The 23,224-nt window shown below is 35.3% G+C and overlaps 2 protein-coding genes across 3 annotated transcripts in view; one reads left to right on the top strand and one right to left on the bottom strand.

Moving 5' to 3' along the window:
* The window catches only part of LOC123865035 (lysozyme-like), a 74,365-nt gene extending 55,415 nt beyond the window's left edge, over positions 1-18,950 (bottom strand). Inside the window, exon 1 of the mRNA XM_045905853.1 lies at positions 18,880-18,950. The gene's annotated coding sequence lies outside the window, so the exon portion shown is untranslated. The remainder of the gene's footprint in view (positions 1-18,879) is intronic.
* The window catches only part of LOC123865032 (protein artichoke), a 104,678-nt gene extending 82,765 nt beyond the window's left edge, over positions 1-21,913 (top strand). The window contains exons 2-16 of one of the 2 annotated variants that reach the window (XM_045905850.1): positions 737-953; positions 2,403-2,521; positions 2,998-3,141; positions 4,455-4,602; positions 4,953-5,081; positions 6,590-6,781; positions 8,861-9,213; positions 9,849-10,051; positions 10,361-10,510; positions 10,888-11,156; positions 17,445-17,516; positions 18,963-19,051; positions 19,754-19,814; positions 20,192-20,318; positions 20,959-21,913. In XM_045905850.1, coding sequence (XP_045761806.1) covers positions 737-953; positions 2,403-2,521; positions 2,998-3,141; positions 4,455-4,602; positions 4,953-5,081; positions 6,590-6,781; positions 8,861-9,213; positions 9,849-10,051; positions 10,361-10,510; positions 10,888-11,156; positions 17,445-17,516; positions 18,963-19,051; positions 19,754-19,814; positions 20,192-20,318; positions 20,959-21,103 — 2,418 coding nt within the window. In that variant the 3' untranslated portion in view covers positions 21,104-21,913. Of the gene's footprint in view, positions 1-736; positions 954-2,402; positions 2,522-2,997; positions 3,142-4,454; positions 4,603-4,952; positions 5,082-6,589; positions 6,782-8,860; positions 9,214-9,848; positions 10,052-10,360; positions 10,511-10,887; positions 13,205-17,444; positions 17,517-18,962; positions 19,052-19,753; positions 19,815-20,191; positions 20,319-20,958 lie in introns of those variants that run through there. The other variant, XM_045905849.1, reaches the window with a different exon arrangement.
* The last annotated feature ends 1,311 nt before the right edge of the window (positions 21,914-23,224 follow it).

The raw sequence follows: 23,224 nt of genomic DNA, 5'->3' as shown, positions 1-23,224 counted from the left end.
GAACTGATGTGAAAAAGTTTGGGATCCGCCGCCTCAGTTTAAACAAACTAGGTATATTAATGAAACTGACTCTTGACGCTTAAACAACCGGGATGTCATGACTTTGCTGTTTTGTTAAAATTCTATGTGGCTGATGCATGGCTGATGTAAGCGTCTGAAAATACACTTTCGAGAAATTTTAATCTCCTACTCGACTCTCGTAATATTAACTATATAAACAGTAAACACATACGACGAGTGAGCCGATCCGATTGTTCGCACTTTTAACACATAATAACTAGACAAAAAGTAGTTCTGCAATTCTATAATAAACAACAACATCTTTAAGGATCTATTTTATATCTACAGGAGCTTAATTAAACTACCTTGCAAGACATGAATTAATGAAATGTCTATTTTCAGGTAGTATAATATATGCTGCCGTCTTATTTCTAAAAAGCGGTTAACAACAATAAGTAGTTTTTGAGTTAGCGCTAAAACGGTGAGATTTTTTAGAAATGCACAGCAGTACGAAGATTTTTTTTTTAATGAAAATATTACAATAAAACTTCAAGCTAGCCTTATCGAAGTTAAATACTGTTACTTACCTACTTCCCTTACGATCTGCTAATTCGTTCAGCTTATAAGGACTCAGCTCAACCGACATATTAATCTTTGGATTAAAGCCATACAACTTTGAGTTTTAAAAAGGAAGAAGTTCCTAATTCGACTAATTTTGTTTTTATTTTATCATCAGATAATTGGCCGTCACCTTCGAGAGCAGAGGGCAAGGAACAAAAACACAGCAGTGTCCCTATTAGACGTTGCTCTACGGGGTGTGACGTCATTACCATCGGCATCAGTAGCTGAACTGGCAGGCATCGGCTTACACGGCCTGGTGATATCATCAGGAGACATCAAGAGAGTCCAGCAAGGAGCGTTTAGTAGTATATCCTCCACGTTACTTGCACTAGGTAAGTTGGGGCGAAACTTAGGCTGAGCCAACACATACTCAGCGCTCAGCCACCACAGACCAGAGCTGAGCGTGGCATGAGCGGCGGCGGGAGAAGCAGAGCGCGTTATTACGAGATGCTTGCGTCCGAATAGGGCTTCAAAGTCTCCATTATTATAAAATTTTAAGAGGGGTCTCTCCGTCACTCGCTCCATAAAAAAAACGCGTAGTTCGTCTCTCATTGGAATCCTAACCAATCATACTCAATGGAATTTTGTAGAAAGGTTTCGGGAACTAATATCTATGCCTATGGTTTTCCAGATTTCCGTTAAAATATTCGGTTTCAAAGTTACGCGGTCTTAAAAATTCACATACAAATCACTGAGCCCCTGTAATTTTAAAACTACATATTTTTAGAAAAATCTAAAGCACCACAGGCACAGATATTAGTTTCTAGAATATGTCTGCAAAATTTCATGGACTTTGGTTGCTTAATATTCAAATGAAATTGGAACTACGGTTGTATGGAGTAAGTGACGGCGAGAGCCCTGTTAAAAGTATTATCCATTATTATAAAATTTTAATTGTTCATTTAATGTATGTGTACCTATGCGTCACCATTTCTTATTCTGAATTATGACTTTTCATGAAAGAACACGCATGGACGCGACTTTCCTAGTGACTTTTTAGAGCAGAAACGCATAAGATTTTTTTTGTCTCCGTAATAATTTTATCGCCCACATCGAATTTCTACCGTAACTTTCTGAGTATCTAAACGTGACATATACATTAGGCTAAATCTACCGTATTTGCTAACGTTTATCTTGGGAGATTAATTTAAATCTAACACATACAATAATATCTTGTTTTGGTAAGTTACACTAAGCACTAAGGACCTCGAAGTATCCAGGTTATTAAATCGTAACCTAAATAATACAAATAAATCAGAGGCCTTTTGAAAAGAGAGACTGATTAGGGGCTTGATTTAACGCTAACTATGAGGTTACAGTATGATGGTACTCTGTGACTTGGAATAGGTAATTACGATAGACAACAAGTAATTATAAAGATGCTAGTCGATCCGCCTCGAATTCTTTCGGGCAGAAATTCTAAAACTTTTTTTCTTAGTAAGGTCTACTTTAATACACAAAACATACATGCAAAATCTCAAGTCTGGTACTGCTTAAGTATTTCTTCTTTCTTATTAAAACACTTCCCCCGGGCAGTACCCGACATTAGAATCCACAGATTGTAGGAGCCTAATTAAGAAAAAAAACTTACCTAATTAATTGAGAATGCATAATGTAGACGAGCGACGAAATTACAATATTTTATGCCTTTAAAAACACGCTTTGCTTGAAGGTACTAAAATATGTTTCACTTCAAAGAAAATATTGCATAAATATTGAAATTTCTTAGCTCGTCTACGTTATGAATTCTTAATTAATTAAATCAATCTATTTTTTTGCAGGTTTACCAAACAATCAACTTCCTTCGGTGCCCACGGAAGCCTTAGCGCACTTGCCCAATTTGGACCGCTTAGATCTTTCCAATAATAAAATACACACTTTGGATTCCAATTCTTTTAAGGTAAATATTGATTCTTCCTTCTCCTTTCTTTTTAATTAGTTTTTCTTTGTAATTAGCTTGACCAGCAATAAATTCTCTGAGTAGGTATTTAATTTCACTATTTCTACCTACGTAAACCTACCAGGATGAGACGAAGTAATAATCATTTTCCTAAGAACTGACTCATTTAATCCACGTTTGGTTGTGTTATGAATTGTAATGTGTCGACGTGCCGGTCGATGGCGGAATCGTCTCTGTTTGGTTTAGTCTATGATCGACAATAAGTAGCTTCCTTGGCACTTGGATCTAGAGTATCACACTGTAGGCGATAGGTACATAAGATATGAGTCTGTTGAGGTACTCTACCACCCGGATCGCGCTGAAGCGTCCCACCTGCGTTGAAACTTGCAACATACATCACAGTAATGCATTCGCACCTTTAGTTTATTATGTTATCCATTTTATAAAGTAAATTAAGTTTTTTTATTTGTTAATAGGGTATACAAAACTTAACATATTTGGATATAAGTGATAATCAGCTCACCAGTATATCATCGGGCGCATTCGGACCCCTCTCTAAATTGGCTGTGCTGCGCCTTCGGGGCAATTTGCTGAAAGTCTCTGCGTTGACTGCTTTGAAGGTATTTCACTACAGTACATTAAAATATTGGGTTCTTGCATTAACTTAGAATCAATTGCCTTGTTGTAAGTTATATTATGTATTTATATTATATAGTGTATTACAAGTAGGTAAATATACTACTATTATATATTCTTTATACATATATTCCTTGGTAGTACTCAGCAGTATTAGAATCATTAAAATCGTTTAACTGTATTTGTAACATATATTTTTATTATTTCTTACATTTAACATTTTTATTTTATTTGTATATTTTTTTGTTTTTGTTTCCCTTAGTTATAATTCAGGTTTTGAATACTTATGCAACCTACTTTTATTATTTTGGTGTTAAAATATTATTTTCATTTATGATATTTTAACATCAAAATAATATTACACTAACAGGTATGTATTAAGTAGCTTTAACATTTACTATTACCTAAATGTTCCAAATCAAATATTATTCTGTGATTTGTTTTATAGGTAAATTGGACACAATTTCATTGATGAATATGTCGGATTTCAATTTATGTTAACAAATAGAGCCATTATGGTGCCAATTACTTTGATAACTTGCGTTCTAAATGTTTTGCGAATTGTTAACTACCAATTGATATTAAAATTTACATTATGTTTATTAAAATTAAATCGAATTGCGGAAGCTGAATATGGCATTCTACGTCCGTGTAACAAAAAACATGGATGGATTGTCTACATTAAAATTGACTAATAATGTTTATTTTTTTCATTTTGAGTTATCTATTATCCAAACAATTGTATGTAGAGTTTGCAAATTAAATATATTTTTCAATAGTTAATACCTTTACATGTTGCTCAGATGATGTATAGTAAAAATAAATATGGTTGAAAATGAACAATAACATGTTGTGCTTATAATATTTACAGGCTGACGAAAAAGGAAAATTGTTCTTTTTCATTCTTTTTTTATGTTGTTTATCATTCATTTTTATGTTGGTTTTTTATAAAACTGCGACTATATTTTTCAAGTCTATAATTCGAGGGCTCTTGCGTTAACTCTTATCTCTTATGAGAGAGTAGCAGAGGAGGGAGAAAGGGAGTGGGAGAAGGAGTGGGAAAGGAAGAGGGAGCGGGATAGGCAGAGGGAGAGATATTATTTTACATGATTAATAGATGAGAAAGAGAGGGGTACTTTAATAAATTTAATGCCTCAGCTACGTGCGAGCCGAATTGCACTTTACTGAGTCATAACAAGAGTCGCTATTAATTTACGTCTTTGCGGATCCTTCTGTATATGGAAGGTTCTATGAGTATTATGTAGTTTTAATAATAAAGAGTTAATTAATTTACCAGGAGGCGCACTTACTGAAAGAACTTGATGTATCAAGCAACGCTCTAGAAGGTCCTGTTGGTCCATCTACAGTTCCAGCGCTGGTTTTTTTGGAAATATTACATTTGTCTGACAACACTTTTGCAAGTATACGGCGTGGCGCCTTGTCAGGTACTGTTTTGTTTTTCCGGCTTATATACGAGTATATTACGTAGTAGAGACTTCAAATAGCGAAATAATTCTAAGTCTATGCTTCAAATTATACCTACTTCCAATGTTTTAGAAAAGACTGCACACCGTGCATCTCTCACGCAATGTTTCTCAAGCTTAGTTCATTTTCAACTTTTAGTTAAAGTAAAAGTTGTATATTGTAAAATAGATCTCTTGTATGATAAATTATTAACTTATATTGAATTGAGCTGAATTAATTTTGATATCACTTCAAAAATAAATAAATCAACGTTGAATGATGTTCACAGATTTTTTTAAATGAGAAAATATAAATATTGTACTTCTTACAGGTCTTACAAATTTGACCCAACTGAATCTGCACAACAATCAAATAGACGTTTTAGAAGACTACGCTTTCAAGCACCTTGCCAATCTGTCGCATCTAGACTTATCACATAATGAAATTGTTGCGGTCTCGGGTGAGCAAGAAGTTTTATTTTTATATCTAACTATATAGGCTTCCGCTTGATTTACTTCCGTTTAAATTATTATCAATAGAAGCAAAAACTAGTTATACAAGTACAAAAATTGATTTCAGATTAGCATTTAGCTTGAGGTAGGTATAACGTCGTTTTAGAACGAGAATATCCTACGCGATTTAAGCTCCTATAATATGCGTGAACCTTGACGGACGGTCCATGATATTGCTACTGACTAACCCATTGATTTGAAAGGATACGTCCGAATGTGTGCGTGCAAGCGCGTTCGGTTTATTGAAGCTTGAAACAAAACACGCAGAAAATACGATAGTCTGAAACTTCCCTAAATGTAGGTATTTGGACGTCAGTTCGTATCTATTAATAGTTTATTTTCATGAAAAGGAGCCAATCCGAAATTATAATAGGTATGATGAATGAAAATAGGTTTCATCACTCAGTTGAATTTGAAAATCGCAAAAATAAATGTAATAACGAAACGTACAAAATTCTATTCATGTCGATATCGGATTAAATATCCCGTTTAAGGCCCAGATTTTTATAAGAAAAATCGTACCATTCTCAAAATCGACGAAAAAAATGATCAATCAAGTCGGAAAAATATTGGATTGACTTTGAAAATTGTAATATAGAATTAGATGTGCTAAATTTGATTAGATCCGGGAGCGAGATATCGGCCATTGTGAAAAGTTCTTTGTCGAACGAACTCACTGACGTTTCAATTTCCGTCACAAAAAAAGGTAGAAAAATGCTGGGAATAAAGGGAACGATTCGACATCAGCACACAAACTTATTTGCGGGGATTTTATAATTCAGAATCTAAAAAAAGTAACGCAACCGTTGCAATATGTTAGTGTCGAAAGTCGTTTATTCGTTGATCCAATCCAGTGGTATTTATGTAGAGAAGCACTGAATCCTCACCACTAACCCATCGCCGGCTCACTACTGAGCACGCTTCTCAGAATGAAAAGGGTTTGCCCATAGTCCACATGGCCAAGTGCAAGTTGGCAGACTTCACACACTGCCGAGAACATTATCAAGAACTCTCAGGCAGCAGATTCCCTCACAATATTTCCCTTCGCCGTTCAAGTATCTAAGTAATATTTTAATTGCTTAAAACGCACATAACTCTGAACAGTTAGAGGTGCGTGCCCGGCATCAAACCGTGGACTTCCGGCCTCCTATGAATATTAATTACTAGAGGATGCCCGCGGCTTCGCCCGCCTGGATTTCGGTTTTTTAAATCCCGCAGGAACTCTTTGATTTTCCGGGATAAAAAGTAGCCTATGTCCTTCCCCGGGATGTAGCCCATGTCTGTTTCATCAAATTTCATCAAAATCGGTTCAGCGGTTGGGCCGTGAAAACGTAGCAGACAGACAGACAGACAGACAGACGGACAGACACACTTTCGCATTTATAATATTAATATTAGTATGGATTATCAATAAACCTAATTATAAAGTACCTACGTATTTTCATTTTGCCAACAGGTGCATCTTTGGCGCAGCTAGTAAACTTAGCCCACTTGGACCTGTCGCACAATTTTCTGAGGTCTCTCTCAGCGGATCCTCTGAAATCTCTGCATCATCTCACAGACCTATTGCTCCACGACAATGACATATCTATGATAGATGACGGAGCACTCACAATGCACAAGGACTTACAGCGGTTTACTATTGAAGGTATGATCCCCATATCTTTGCAAATTTAATAATGAATTAGTGTGTTTCCCTTTCAATCACCATGAGCTAAATAGGCGTGCTACTAAACTTTACCGTTGCTATATAATTATTTAAGTAATAATAATAAATTATATTGGTAGATTTATACAATACTTTTCAGGTTTCTAACTTTCTTTCGTAACTTTACGTGGGTGAAGCTTCGATCTAAGTAGGTACTTACGGTAAAATTGTTGGTTACTCATATGATATGATTGATATATTTTAGTTCTTCATAGCATAGCATAGATATATTATTATTTTCATCAGCCCACAAAGCTTGTTGCCCATGACAGTGATATATCTATGATTGAAGACGGTAAGCTCACAGTACAAGGATCTGCAGTGGTTCAGTATTGAAGGTAATGGGAATACGATGACGTGCAGTTTCGTACCGTGTACATACAGCCTTGAGAGATAGCTATCAATTTTTTTTTATATCTATAACTGAATTAAATAGGAAATACTTTCCAAATGTTAGTTAACTTTAGCGGTATGAGTGTGTATTCTGATTGATAGTTGGGTTAGCGTTAACGTTAATAGGTACGAATGATTGTGAAATCATTCACCAATACTGATGTCACTATCGTCAACTTGAAACTTTAAATATGGTATAGAACTATAAACTATAATATGAAGACTGTCGAACGCACAGGTACGTTAACACCACAGTGTAATATGTATTTAACTTATAGAGCAGTTGGATACAGAAATTATTAAAAAAACTCGTTCCGCAATATTTTTTCTATAGGTCCTAAATAAAGTCTACAAGTAATAATTTAAAACGTTAAAAAACACGGCTGCACTGCCAAAAAACATCAAATAGTAAAAATTTCACTTTGAACATAGCACATACAGCCGCGATGTTGGACTTTTTAAAAAAAATTGTAGAGAGTGTCATTCGAGATGATGTTAGGATTCTAACGATACATATACCTACATCTACATCTGTTCAGGCATTTAGAAGTTATGGTGGCGTAAAGAAACTCACATACATACAAGGACTCTGAAAACATTATACTCCTTTTTTTGACAGACGTGAAAAATTGTAATAAAATCGAAAGATGGCTGTTTTCAGTGTACGTGTGTCTCGGTAGGTTTTGTTTAGCATCAGACGTTTGTGCGGGGCGTCGTTGTAACCTCTTTGTTCGGCTGTCGAAACGCCACCCGCTATTGTCCGCTGCTCCGCTGTTCATGGTGTTCCTTTATGAGACTTTTATGGGAAAATAATTTTATGATACCCTCCCTCCTAGCTGAGCAAAATATTTTGACGCTGAAATCGCTTTTTCAGTTGGAAGAGAAATTGGTGAAGGCTACGAACTCATTTGATGGGCACCTTTTCTTTAACGTTAGGGATATTAAAAGTAGATAAATATTTTAATTAAACTCTACATAATAATATATTAGATTGCACGTTGTGACTGCCCGTAAATTGAGCTACACGAGAACTGTGAAATTTAAGGAATAACTTTAATAATTTGATTGTGTAATTCTGTGGGCGGTTCTAAACTAAATAAAATAAATATACTAGACGATGCCATGACTTCGTTTAGTGGATATATACACCATGCGAACTCTTTGACATAAAGTAGCCTATTTTCGCCCTCGGGATACAAGCTATCTCTTTATAGTCCATCTAAATCCGTTAAATGGATTAACCGTGAAAATAGACAAACAGATAGACAGATATACTTTCGCCTTTATAATATTAGTGTGCTAAAGTGTAAAATTATACGTTAATTATGGAACCCAAATCTGATTTGGGATCTATTTGAATGCGGTACTTAGTTTTTTCGACTTTCTACAATTAAAACGAAAGCACTCAGATAAGGAAAATTGTATCAGCCCACTTTAAGTTGATGAATTAAACCGTCGAAAATAAATTACCAATAAAAAAAGTTAAAGCGTAAAAAGCTCCGATAATCGCGGCGTTACACAAAAGAAATGAAAGTAACAAAGAACAATTGTTTGATTGTCGTTAATTTTAATCCCAACCCATTTATACTCTCGAACTCATAAAGATAAATTCGTTCTCTTTCGCAGATAATCCTCTTAATTGCGATTGCTTAATGGCCGGCTTTGCTAGGTGGTTGCGGGAGGCAAAAAACCTGCCTCAATCAGATAAATCTGCGGCAGTTTGCGCCACGCCACCACATTTGGAGGGGGCGTTAATATCCCGCCTGTCGAAAAACAAACTTTGCGATGACGAACACGTTGATACGAAGGTTATTGATGAACCCATTTACGATTATAATAGAGTCATTGAGAATACGATTGATGAAGATAAAGACGACAGTGACTTGTATGGAGACAAGCAAGAGGGCTTAGACGATGACATTTATGACGAAGAATTGGAAGTACCGTCTGAAGAGGATTTGCCGATTTCCAAATCAAAGGTAATTTTTTTTTGCCTTAAGATTTATGTATATTTAAACCGGGTAAAGTAGTTTATCTATTTTCTGTCATTTATGCTAGCTAAAACATTCGTAAAATCCTGCATAGGAAAGATGCTCAATCAAATATATCTAATATTTTTTTTAACTAACCTGCAATCATAATGTTATAAAACTGGGAGCTTCAAACTGATTTAATGAAATTTTTGTAAGAAGACGGGAACGTGAATTTTTATTAAACTGGTTCCGATCTATTCTCTCTGAAATTTCCCAAAGATGCAAAGTGCTCTCCTGCATTGGTTAGGTGATGCCATCATAATATTAAAATATGGCTCTGAATATTCTACAAGTAAATTCAACAAGGACGGTATTTTTGATATTAAAATATTCTATCCTCGTTTTCGATAAATAAATAACGAAAACTTGCTGAGTTTTGTGGAAATAAAGTACAAGTTTTCATCCAATTCGAGTTGTTTAGTGTTCATATTAATCACTTTTGTTGGTATTTTGTACCTATACTGTACGTGCTATACGTGCAAAAATGTTTTAACTTTATATTATAATTCAATTTGATCAAAACTTCTAATTCTTAACAGGAATAATTGACATAAATATTGTATTATGGGTATGTCCCATAGGTTCGCCTAGTCGATTCTTGGTACGATGACGAAGAAGTACACTTATCCTGGGCACTAGAACCTCCTTCCACTCATCGATACAGGTGCACAGGTGTAACTGCTTCAAAAAGTGGTGGCCTGGCAAAGCATGTGGCATGTCATAGAGCTGCACCATCGAATATCATACTGAGGGGACTCAAGGTGGATCCTTTAGAGAAGTATACGTGAGTTTTTCTTAAAACGTTTAAGCTTTGATGTTATTTACTATTGTGCCAGCGTCATGGATCAGGAATGAGTCATGGATTTGGAACCTGGGAGATATAGAGAAGAGAGGAGCAGAGACTAATTTGAACTCTTAATCATCAAGCGGTACCTTCGGGTTTGGTGAAAAAGTTACCTAACTAGCTACTAAAGTTTCACACCAGATGAGACCTGAAAATGTTTTAAAGTCAATTTTGGAAGTTTCCAACTACATACGAGTATAATCTAGCAAGATTTTGATAAGTGTTTTAAAATAGATTATATTTTTGCAGATTTTGTATAGCACTAGAAGAAATGGATAGCCAAGACACTCCGTTGTCTTTGGTGTTGGGGTGTGGTGCACCACAACTGGTTAGAGAACGGGCTGCCTACGTTACTTTAAGACCATCCACTATGATTGTGCCTGATCGAGAAATATTGAGGTACATAAATCATTCATAGTAATTTAGCAGATTGATCCCAACAATGAGAAAAATTGGCGTCAAGAAAAAACCGATCTTGAGCATGTGCCTTAGTACTAGTAGAAGTAGTATAAAGCTTCATTACAACCAAACACACTAAGATATTGTATAAAGAAACAAGTAGAGAAACAACAAAAACATTTAGAAAATTAGATGATTTATCGACCTATTAGGTGTCACCGAGTGAGACACGACTTCTGCATCACAATTGGTTCATCAGTCAACCCTTTGTTTTTCACCAGTACGAAATAGGTCACCGTAAACCTCTTTCCATCTGAAACCTGCAACTGCACCTATACTCGTACTTAATGGTTTTTAAATGTTAATATCTATTGCAGGGTCTCAGAGGTCCGGTCAAACGTGACAAGCGACGGACTACTGACCGTGCTTATTTCGGTCATGGGAATACCATCTCCAAAACCTCAATACGTTCTACCTAGATCTCAAAGAGTCTCAACACCCGACACCAGATACATATCCCTGCACAATTGCTACGTGATCCTTGCTGTATTATCTAAAGGATCTTTAGTCGCGCAGAAGGATACACCGTGTCAATCGACGTTAGAAGTATCCATGGAAGGCTTCATACGAGGACCTTATGAAGTATGCGCCAAGATATCCAAATTCAAGACCGATGAAATGCATTCGATATGTGTCGTACCACAACTTTTGGATTCCGTCGGTTCTTTGGAAATGAAGTCGGGCTTTAAAAGTCTCAATACAGCGTTAGTAGGAATTGCTCTAGGACTGATGGTTATAGTCATAGGTTTGGTGTGGTTTGTGAGAAAAATGTTGAAGAAACCTGCTGAGTTTCAAGCCCATAGATGTTTTAGGCCTGAACCGGTTCCAGAGGAAACTCCGAGGGCAAGTTACGTTATGCTTACTGCTACTTCGAAGGTTTGAGAAAATGGAACGTACTTACCTAATGTACTTAGCTTAAAATGTGGTGTTCCGAAAAACCGTATAATTAAATCGAGAGATGCTTGAGAATCAGTTATCGACTGTACTCAAAGGCAAGCCTTTTAATGCCATGACTACGAGTACAATTTGTAACATATTGTTGTAATTTATTGAATAACTTTTTACTTATTGTATAGAACTTTAGTCATACATTGTAAAGAATGTTATTTTTTTGATCACTTTAGTCATTATATTTACACTTGTTTGGCTATACTTTAATCACAGTTAAACAAAAGAAAAATGTTCTTTGTTCTATTCACTTGTTTTTGCTAGTCTCTATATTAATTTTTATAATTTGAAATACTCTGTGTTTAACACACTAATACGATATTATTTTAATTTATACCTACTTATAAGCACCTATTGACTCTATTTTTGTTAAATTAAGTGCTAGTATATTATTTGCATGAAAGTTTTATGTTCATGATGCTCGTGACCTTAAAAATTTCGTGGGAACTTTTTGATTTTCCGAGATAAAAGAAGCCTATGACTTCGTTATCTAGTTTTTTTAACAACATCCATGGGAAAAAATAAGCTAATCGCTGCTCCTTTGAAGCGTGAAGGAAAACAATCAAACACACTTTCCCATTTATATAACATTAGTAGGGATAGTAGGGATGAAATTCTGGGTAAATATAATATGACTCTTTCATTAGATTGATAAAACCCCGTAAATGTCTTTAGAATAATAATTATACATCAATGTGCTAACGGCCACTAGGCCCATTGCAAAATTGTTTGTGAAAAAATATTTTAGTTTAAAGAAAATATGCCTACCTATCTTTGACTTTAAACCTGCGCTATAATGATTTGATAGTATGAATTGAGGCGAGTGGCAGGAGTGTCTGTTCCAACGCGTGATTGGTTTCTCAGTCAAACTTTCTTCTTTACCTGATGCCAACTATCCACGTTCGCTTCTTCATCATCATCATCCCATCCCTGGCACGGGTCCCCTCTCAGAATGAGAATGGTTTGGCTTATAGTCTACCACGCTAAACAAGTGCGGGTTGGCAGAGTTCGCACATCTTTGAGAACATAATGGAGAACTTTCAGGCATGCAGGTTTCCTTGCTTCCTCCTTCCTCCTTCTCCTTTCCCCACACCGTGAGCAAGTGATAGGTACTTAATACTTTAAAACGCGCATCACTCCGAAAAGTTAAAGATAACAATATGTAGTAGGTACGTAGGTAAGTAAAATAAAAATGATAGTTAAAGATAGAAGAAAATATTAAAAGCTTATCAATGAGGGCACATTGTAATTTGAGATGAAATTATTACCACTTATAGATACACTTAATTCCGGGAATTTCTGATTGGTTATTATAATAATTTGTTTATAAACACACAGGCATCGGGTGATAAGGACTAATTAATTATGTTATCATAAGCTTATATAAATGTTATAAGTTTCCGCGTTGTAATTAATATTGGTTGAAAATAATATGTAATCTTGCGTAGCTATATGTTATCCTTTTGCTGAAAATGTAATGATTACAATAGGGTCTTGGACTGTAGTGATAAAATGATGTGATGCTTTGGATAAAAGTGACGTCTTTGGTAGCTGTTCCATGATGATTTTTTTACTAAACAATACATTCTATCAAAATTGTTTTTTCTATAGTAATGAATTCTGTGAAAACATTATTTTATGATAGCTTGAGTTATAAATAGAACAATACAAAAACATAAACTTGTAATATAACAAGTGTAAATAAATTAAAAATTTATAACACCCCCGACGATCCAAAGTATTTGAGTTTTCCAAAACATCATTTTCAAATAAATAATTATGTATTTAGGCAACGTCCATCTTGACAGCTTGACATTTGTCAATTGACATAATATTATGAACCTAACGGTTATCTAACCTTCTTTTCTACAAGAAAACTAGAAAAGAGCTGATAACTCTTAAACGGCTGAACTAATTTTTTTAGATTATAGCTAAGAACACTCTCGATCAAGCCACCTTTCAAACAAAAAAAACTAAATTAAAATCGGTTCATTCGTTTAGGCGCTACGATGCCACAGACAGATACACAGATACACAGATACACAGATACACACGTCAAACTTATAACACCACTCTTTTTGGGTCGGGGGTTAAAAACATCTCATTTCCTAGAAATATAGCAATGTCATTCAAGTCAGTACCTACTTAAAGTTTAGGTATTATTGCATATTTTCAGAAGATTGTTATGTATCAAAATATGTATTTGTACTTAAAACTAATATTATCTTCTATGAAGATGTATTTTATGAACTATATTTTTAATTTGTATACTAATGTATTAACATGAGGCTCTTATACGCATTTAACTAGAATCACGATGCCTTGCCGTAATAACATTATTTCTATAATAATAAAATTCAAAGCTTGTTTTTCTTCTTCTTTTTTTGCTTTATAGATTTTAAACCTTGTTTTCCTACTTTAGGCAGCTGTCCCACCGCCGACAAGGAAGCGAATAACTATGACTATTTTTTGATCAAAAAACTTACAATCAATGTATAATTCTGTGCTGTTGATCGCGGACTGTGCATACATCCGGCGAGTACTCTCTTCACTAGTTTTGTTAAAAACTCGTTCAGCGATGCTCTCTCAGCGGTCAAAACACTCGCGCGTTTTGCAATTTTTCGTCTGTAGCACTCGCACAATCGTTCTCTCATCAAGTCTCTTCAACTCATCAACTCATCTCGTTTCTAGTCTTTAGCTAAACTTGCTTCTCGCTAATAGTCGGAGGTCGGACAGCTGTCTTAAGCCTTTTTAAGTCTTGTTCAAAGATAAACACTGTGCTGCTGCAGTCTGACGCGCTTCATACAAATCTTTGTACTTATCACAAATTCTAGGAGTCGCTGTCGCAACAAGTTCTGTTTGACTAAGGCTTAACTTCTGTGAACTTACATTCTGTATAACGTACTTTGCATCTAATTAGTGCAATTAGTAGACTACACCAGATCGATGTCAATTACTGTCAAACGATGATAAAACTATCTCTTTGTTTATTAATATAATACCCTATCCGTGGAATGGCACTCTTTCTGTTTGACTCTATCATTTGCCCCATACAAATGATTTACTAGAGATTTATTCCTAGAGAACGCTATACTAATTTCATTCCGCGTATAGGGTAGGTATAGGTAGGTACAATATGGTTATTATCAGGGTCCGGAATTTTCACTGCACTTATTTGTCAAAGGGATTGCACGTTCATCGACTTCCGATTGTTGATATAACAAGTGTAAATTAAAAATTTATAACACCCCCGACGATCCAAAGTATTTGAGTTTTCCAAAACATCATTTTCAAATAAATAATTATGTATTGAGGCAACGTCCATCTTGACAGCTTGACATTTGTCTATTGACATAATATTATGAACCTAACGGTTATTATAACCTTCTTTTCTACAAGAAAACTAGAAAAGAGCTGATAACTCTTAAACGGCTGAACCAATTTTTTTAGATTATAGCTAAGAACACTCTCGATCAAGCCACCTTTCAAACAAAAAAAACTAAATTAAAATCGGTTCATTCGTTTAGGCGCTACGATGCCACAGACAGATACACAGATACACAGATACACAGATACACAGATACACAGATACACACGTCAAACTTATAACACCCCTCTTTTTGGGTCGGGGGTTAAAAATATTACCCAAACCTCAAATAGTTTCTTAGGTCCTTATCAAATTGGTAATAGCAATTATTCTATTGACCTTTGCTTACTTGTTTTAAAGATGTATGTCATTGTAACATCAATCGTGAGTAATCTTGCTGAACATTTTCCATACTGAGTTGATACTTCCTAAATCAATGACATTTTCTACAACTAATATCGAAAATGTTTTGTAATAAGAAAAGTACAAAAGCGAAATGGTTAGTTAAAAGTTTAGATAATGTCAACAATCGGAATTCGATACCTAAAGTGCAATTATTATCCCTTTGACAAATAAAAATTGCTCAAAACTTTGGTGGTACTTCCCATAGAGACTTGAGTATAATATATTATTTTTGATATTTTCATGCACAATAATTATTATTATAAATAAACTGTGAATATTTTTGTTTATGAGTGTTGGGTTGTTTGTAATTATCTTATTGTAACATTTTCCGCCATTTGTAAATGTTCGAAGAACTTTGGTTCCGCTTTAATTAGCATTTAATTTTGTAAATAATATTAATAATTTATGGATTCATAATAAAAGATTAACGAAGGATTGTTGTTTTATTTACTTTACTTCCATTACAGGGGGTAATTAGAACGCAAACGAAAACTTAGCGCTAAAAATTATACTAGGTATCGAAATACAGTTCAATACCAACAACCATTTACGTTACTTGTAGCTTAACTATTTAGTTTTTTCTAATCCGCAATGTATAGTGTGCAAACTCGGTGCCCATGCCCCATTTACGACGCGGCACCTATCTACACAACGTTCGTTGACCGCTAGCGTCAGTCAGATGTTTTATTTGCAAAACAAAGTTTAAAAAATACACTTAGGAGTTTTTTTGTGGTGTTTAATCAGTAATCATCTGTATCCTGTCTTCGTTTTTAGTAGCTTTCCTGTATACAAGAAGCAACAAGCTTGTTGCCGCTCAATTGAATAAATCTAAAATATGATGCAACGTGCCACATGCATGCTGCAGACCGACCGCATTCACGCTAGTCGCTGCTACGCATGCAGGAAATGTAAGCAATATTCAACACCACCACGCAACACTGCAGAGTTCCTGCAAAACATGATGAACGCACGTTTCCGACACAGGAATATCCTCGGTAGATTTTGACATGATCTTGATAATATGCACAGACAGTGAGTTGAAGTTCTAATAACAAAAGGGCAGACGGTTGATAGGCCATGGGGCAGGTTGCACAACGTTGCATGCGATTATCTAGTTTAGCAGATTATTGCAAAATAATGTCGTTCTCATGCGTACAATCAGTATTTTTGAAGTCAAAGATCCACTACCCAGGTTACAATGTATAGATATCTAAATACATAATATTTTGTTAAGGAAATTGTGGAATAAAAGAGAAGCGCTGAGCTAAAAAAATTTGTTGTGCTATTGCTACTTTATCTTCTTCATCGTAACACTCTCTTGGTAAAGTGGAGGTGGCCGACACGAAGTGGCGTATCCTTGTGAGGCGCATAACATCTGCGATCACTCTGTTGCATGTTCATGAATGACACGCACCATGAAAGTTTATTATTAAAGAGTGCAAAGTTTTCACAGAGATGAGGCAAGATCCTTTGTGCATCATGCATAAAATATGATACCGTATTCAGAGTAAAAAATACGGGCAAATGCGAGACAGACTCGAACACTGAGGGTTCCGTACTCGGGTATTATATTGTTTTAGAATGTATAGGTAAAGCCCTTTCATATGATACTCCCCTTGGTATAGTTATCTTACTTTGAAAATCGAAACATATTTTGATTTTTTTTAAATGATGTGACCACAATTTCGCGGTTTTCCGATTTATTCCTGTACTTGTGCTATACGACCTACCTACTTACCAAATTTCATGATTCTAGGTCAACGGGAAGTACCCTATACTATAGGTTTCTTGATAGACACGACGGATAGACAGACAGACAGACAGACAACAAAGTGATCCTATAAGGGTACCGTTTTTCCTTTTGAGGTACGGAACCTTAAAAAATATTTGAAAGAAAAGTTTAGTTAGAAAAAATTGGAAAAGATGTGATACCTAATCAGAAGAATATATTTTTGATTAATCGGTTTTCCGAAATGGGTGTCAAAAGTCAAATGGTGCGCCGGCGCATTTTAATAGGTGGTTAATTATTTATTATACATATTAATAGGTACAAAACAAATGCTAGTTGTATGTTAATCGTCATGGCGCGCGGACGTGCGAGTCGTGTTGTTCTCTTTACCTTATTATTATCATTCACGTTAATTGACTGTAAAGTATTTACGCGATGTCAGCTGACGCGGGAGCTGTTAAAAAACAAATTTCATCAAAAGACTTTCCTTAGCAACTGTGAGTTTTTGTTCCTATTATGCCTACGTGGGATTACATGCAAATTTTATAGGCTTTTTTGGCCTTTAGACTAACTATTGTTATATTGTAGCTACGTGTGTAACTATTAACGTGGCTCTACATTGTTTATTGATGACTTGGTGATAACCTGTTCGTGCTATAACAATACAATTTTTTGTCTCGCTCGTAATTTATGAATGAGGAAAATTGTACCTACCTATACTTTTCATACTCGGTTCGTATCAGGTTCCTCGAATGACTAAGTCTTGTCTTATTTACGAATTATTTTATTTAGTTCGCTTACGGTATTTCCCAGCTTATTCATAGCTAGGTATTTTTTACTTAAATTAGATCGCGGATCTATGCTTTATTATACTTATTTGGGGTTATTTTTATAATTATATTATTTAACATGACATATAGTAGTTTATATTAGTTTACAAAAAAACTAAAAAAGTTATTTTTAGATATAGGTACCTAAAGTACGATTGATTGATATCATGTTAATATACATAACACATGCAATACGCACCTACTTAAGTACATGTTTCTTCGAAAAGTTAAGTAAACATAACTGATAACACTTATCTAAAGAGAGACGCATTTCTGAATAGGTAAACAAATTATTATTATCATAATATCATTACATTACAGACATATTTATTTATCTTCATTATAAGATTGTATTACTATTTATTAAATGTTCGTTACTCTATTTATTATTAGATGGTTATAGTGGGCACAAAGTCATGGGGTCAATACAAACACAAAATGGCATGGCTTTCGTTCGTCACTAATTTTCATTAAAATCGGTTGAATAGAACCCGAAATGCTAGCCTTGAATTAAAGATAGCTACATAATTACTTAGCGTTTAAAAAAACAGTTAATTAATTACTTATTTATTTAGTTTCCACTTTACTACGGCAATATCGTAGTGGAACGCTTAGTCGCTGGTCTGTAGGTGGTCACTAGCCACGGCCGAAGCTGCCCATCAGATCAACCAGAAGCAATGCAAAATAATAAATTTCCAAATTATCCTTGCCAAAAACCAAACATGGGATCTTTAAAAGGAGTGGGTAGGTATCCACTATCCACCAAGTCGGACTTGCACACGAATGGTTCCGTACCATCGTTCAAGAATAGGTTCTGGGAGAGAAACACACTCTGTGATAATTTTAACAGTCTACCTATTATGGTTCACGAGATAAGTACATCCCGCTGACAGACAGACAGACAGATGGACAGACAGCGGAGGCTTAGCAACAGGGTCATCCGTTGGCACTCTTTGGGTTCGGAGCTCGATAAACATCTTTCGACCTATTTCTAAGTTTCTATTCTAAGACCACTTGGCTTGGCACTTACCACTGTGCCAAGGAGGTTGTCATAACAATTGTTGAACTATAGAGGCATCCGAGACATCGAAATCATATTTGGTATTATTACAGGGGTATGCCTGATAGAACAAGAGAGCGATAGGAACACAGCCGCGCACACAGTGAAGACGTCTCGCAAGCAATATTATGGATTGTTTCAAGTAAGTTGGTAAGATATGCTCCAACAGCGCTCAATACGTGCTATGCTAATGGGAAAACTTGTAGAGTGAACCTGCGGTTTTGACTGCGCTGATGAATGGAATTAACTAGATAGCGTTAAATAATGAACTTTGATCGAATCAATGATCAAATTCCTTGTTAAACTTAAATAGTAATATATTGTGTTCTAAATAGGTGCCCCCCGGCTTCGTTAGGATGGAAAATTAGAAAATCTTTACTTAGGGGTAGGGTTTTAATTAACAAGTACGCAAAATGTCAAGTTTTGGGACACAGTAGTTTAAGATGTACCCTTTAATGTTTAATGTACATTGATGTGGCAGTCAGTCAGTTTATCCTCTTGAATGCATAGATACCTTAGTAAGTATTATATAGGACTAGAAGTGGCCTTGGATAACCTTCGAAATATTCTCAGTTTGGAATAAGTTTCCGCCATCATATCAGGCAAGATCAGAGTCAAGCGACAATATGTCAACTAATAAAATAAATAAGTATATCGTTTACTTTAAAATACATGGAAAAACAGATCTTGAAGTAGGAAGTTTTAATTTGTCACCGAATAAAAAATATAAAGAATTTTGCTGGTGACACAGAAAAATAGGATTTGTAGTTGGAACTCAAGTTACTTTTATCGTAAAGTAGGTATAAAACTACATATACTTAATTAATGTAATTTTTTCTTACAGATAGGCAGTGAATGGTGCAAGGAAGGACGCCGAGGCGGTAAATGCAACGTCTCGTGTGAATGTAAGTCCCAAAAATATTTAAAGACCCGATTTACCTGAGACTTCATCCTCGTAGACTAAAGTTTTAAAAAATGCCTCTCTAGGAACTTTTTGATTCTACGGCTCCAAAAGATAAAAAGTAAATGACAAGATTGGTTTAGACTTTAGTGTTTAAGCGGTGGAATTGTAACAACAACAGACAGACACTGCTTCACATTTTTATATACGTATCTAATATTAGTAGACGTGGATGTGTACCTACATTTTTTTTTTCGAAAAGCATTAATTACAAAACAATTGATTACAATTATTTAATTAGTGAATCGAGTTATTTCCAAATTAGTTTAATTTAAACTCGACAAAAATCTGTCTTATTCGTTTATTATGTCTCCATTCCAGCTCTCCTAGACGACGACATCAAAGACGACTGCGCGTGCGCTTACCAGATTTTTGAACAAGAAGGTTTCAAGTATTGGACAAAGTGGGAAGCAAGATGCAAGGGACAAAGGCTTCCAGACATCCAGAAGTAAGTATCTTAAGTATTTCTTTTCTCAAACTAGTCTATAGATACTGCCCGCGACTTCATCCATGTGGAATACTTATATGCCTCTAAGACAAAAAAGATTAAAAGAGTAAAAAAGTGAAAAGTAAAGTCTGCGTTGAAGAGTAAGTTCGTATCCAGGACGTACTCGTATGTGTCCAATTTCACTAAGCAGTTGTGCTGTGAAAAATTAACAGACGAACAGGAAGACAAAGGTACAGTGGTTTTTTACATTTGTTGCCAGATTTAGTGAAGATTTCATTAAATCTGGCAATAAATGTTTTTTAGGGTTCTGTACTTAACAAGGAAAAAGGAACCCTTATAAGATCACTTTGTTTTCTATCTGTCTGACTGTCTGTCGTTTCTGTCAAGAAACCTATAGGGTACTTCCGTTGACCTAGAATCATCAAATTTGGCAGGTTGGTAGGTCTCATAGCACAAGTAAAGGGAAAGATCTGAAAATCGTGAATTTGTGGTTACAAAAAAGTATTAAAAATTGTATTTTTTTTTGTTCGGTGGTACGAAACCCGGAACCCTTTGTGCAAGTCCAACTCGCACTTGACCAGTTATTATTTTAGGATAATTTTTGAAAATGGTTAATACCCTAATTTATTTTATTTTTCAGGTGCCCAGATTGGCAACACCCCCCACCTCGGATCTCCCCGGATAGGCTAAAGAGGACTATAACACGAGAGAGAAGATCAACCATCAGGCTGATAGCACACCCTTATCACGTATTTATGAAGCCGCAGAAACTGAATGAAGAATGAATTATTTATCTTCTTGTAAACAGCGATCATGGGGAAGCAATAGCTTAGTTATACCAGTATGTCCTTGCCAAACAAAGAAATATATCAATTTAGGCGAAAGGGATTGCTCAATTTTTAGTTAGCTGTCAATAATAGTTCCGTATCATAGTACAATCATATATATGCCCAGCGTAGGTATTCGAGGTATTCTTGTCTAAACCAATCTATCGGATGTCTAGTGCTGCAGTCCAAGTGACGAAGATTGTTTTTACTTCATCCGAATTGAGTACGTACGTTACGTACTTTGGCCTTGCGGATTCCAACTTCCAATAAAGTACTTACCATTTTGTTTACTTATGAGTATTTATACTTAATTACTGAAAACCCCTTTAACGATCTAATTATGCACAACAAGTAAACGAATAGAATAGCAATGCTCAATTCGCATACTTAAATTAGCTTGAATCATGAATGAACTTTCAGCCTGAAAACATCCAGTACTTGAGACTCAGCAAATAATATTACTTACAACTGAATCTCAGGTAAGAAATTAAATACTCGTGAAATGTGTATCTTAAGAAGTAATTTAACAACCGCTTTACTGCGCGGCGCGGTGTACATAAAGACGAACCAAACATATCCACTAGGTAACTAATATGACGCGCTAAGATTTCGCTAACAGGTTAAAATATCAGACTCTTGGAAAGGACGAATGATGGTTTAGTTACTCTCGATGTATTCTGCGGTTATTAATAAGAACAGTTAAATGTGATAGCATAGGATAGTTTATTGTTAAGTTTGAACTTAAATAAAAAGTTTTATTTTGTGAAACGCGCATTTTTTAATTTTATTTTTAAACATGCCGCCAATTTTTAGAACATCTCACAACGAAGAACGCGGTTTTGGTATCCAAACGATATTGGACATGGACTTTGGACTTAAACGAGTCGCAGGGAGCCGCTGGATTCAGGCGGTGCATGACTGCATGGTCAAGCAGTAGACGACTCGTTTGGCTCTTGGGTTACAACACCGAAAAATTATTATAAACTAGCCGATGCCCGCGACTTTGCCCGCGTGGATTTAGGTTTTTCGAAATCCCGTGGGAACTCTTTGATTTTCCGGGATAAAAAGTAGCCTATGTGCTAATCCAGGATATTATCTATCTCCATTCTAAATTTCAGCCAAATCCGTCCAGTAGTTTTTGCGTGAAGGAGTAACAAACATACACACACACACACACACACACGTACAAACTTTCGCCTTTATAATATTAGTGTGATAGTGTGATAGTGTGATATCCCCCGAGTGACGATTGAATACTTTCGATTTACTATTGCGATGAATTACTTTCAAAAAAAAGTTAGTGATATAATCGTTTGAGTTGGTAAATGTTTGCCGTTGACGCGAACGTAGTCTGATAGTAAGTACGACTAATTACTATCAGATGAAGCACAAAGATATGTCATAAAATAGTTTCATCTCCAAAATCATTAATTAAAATTTCATCAGACCCTAGAAGTGATTTACTTAAGGAATGAATGTCTTGATTAAACTCGTAAACAACTAGAAGGAACCATTTTCAGCCCGATTGAAAATTGTTCAAAGGTGAAGATTATTAAAAATTCCTTCGGAACTATCAAAATTCTTTGATTATTTGAAGACTGAAAGACGAAGCGATTTCATTTAGATTCTTAATTGAAAACGTTAGTTAGTCTGTCTCTTTTGTCTACGATATCATTACCCATCTAAGATTGTTGCAGGCTTATTTTCAGTCTAGGTCACGTTTGAAACCCTAAGAAGTTATAATGTTCAGTTTTTTTTGTCGTCACTAATAAACATTTACTTTTTTAATGAAAATATTACAATAAAACTTAAAGCTAGCCTTATCTAATTACTATACAAATCATGTGCGTGGAATGGTGCCAAGAATACTGGCTGCATTCCCGCGTTGGACAGCCAGGCTGATCCGTTGCGCAAAAAATGAGCCAGCCCTTCTGTCACCCGATGTTCAGTTGGCAAACATAATTATCAGTTACCTATTAGGTTTATTCTGTGACCTCATCCACGTAATATAATTCATAGCGCTCCAGAATAATGTATAGCTATTAATCAGTAGAAAATTTTTCGGAATTGTTATGAAGA

Source organism: Maniola jurtina, chromosome 5, assembly GCF_905333055.1.
Source record: "Maniola jurtina chromosome 5, ilManJurt1.1, whole genome shotgun sequence".
NCBI classification, from domain to species: domain Eukaryota; kingdom Metazoa; phylum Arthropoda; class Insecta; order Lepidoptera; family Nymphalidae; genus Maniola; species Maniola jurtina.
The sequence above is the reverse complement of the archived record's forward strand: the minus strand, read 5'-3'. Positions and strand labels throughout refer to the sequence as shown.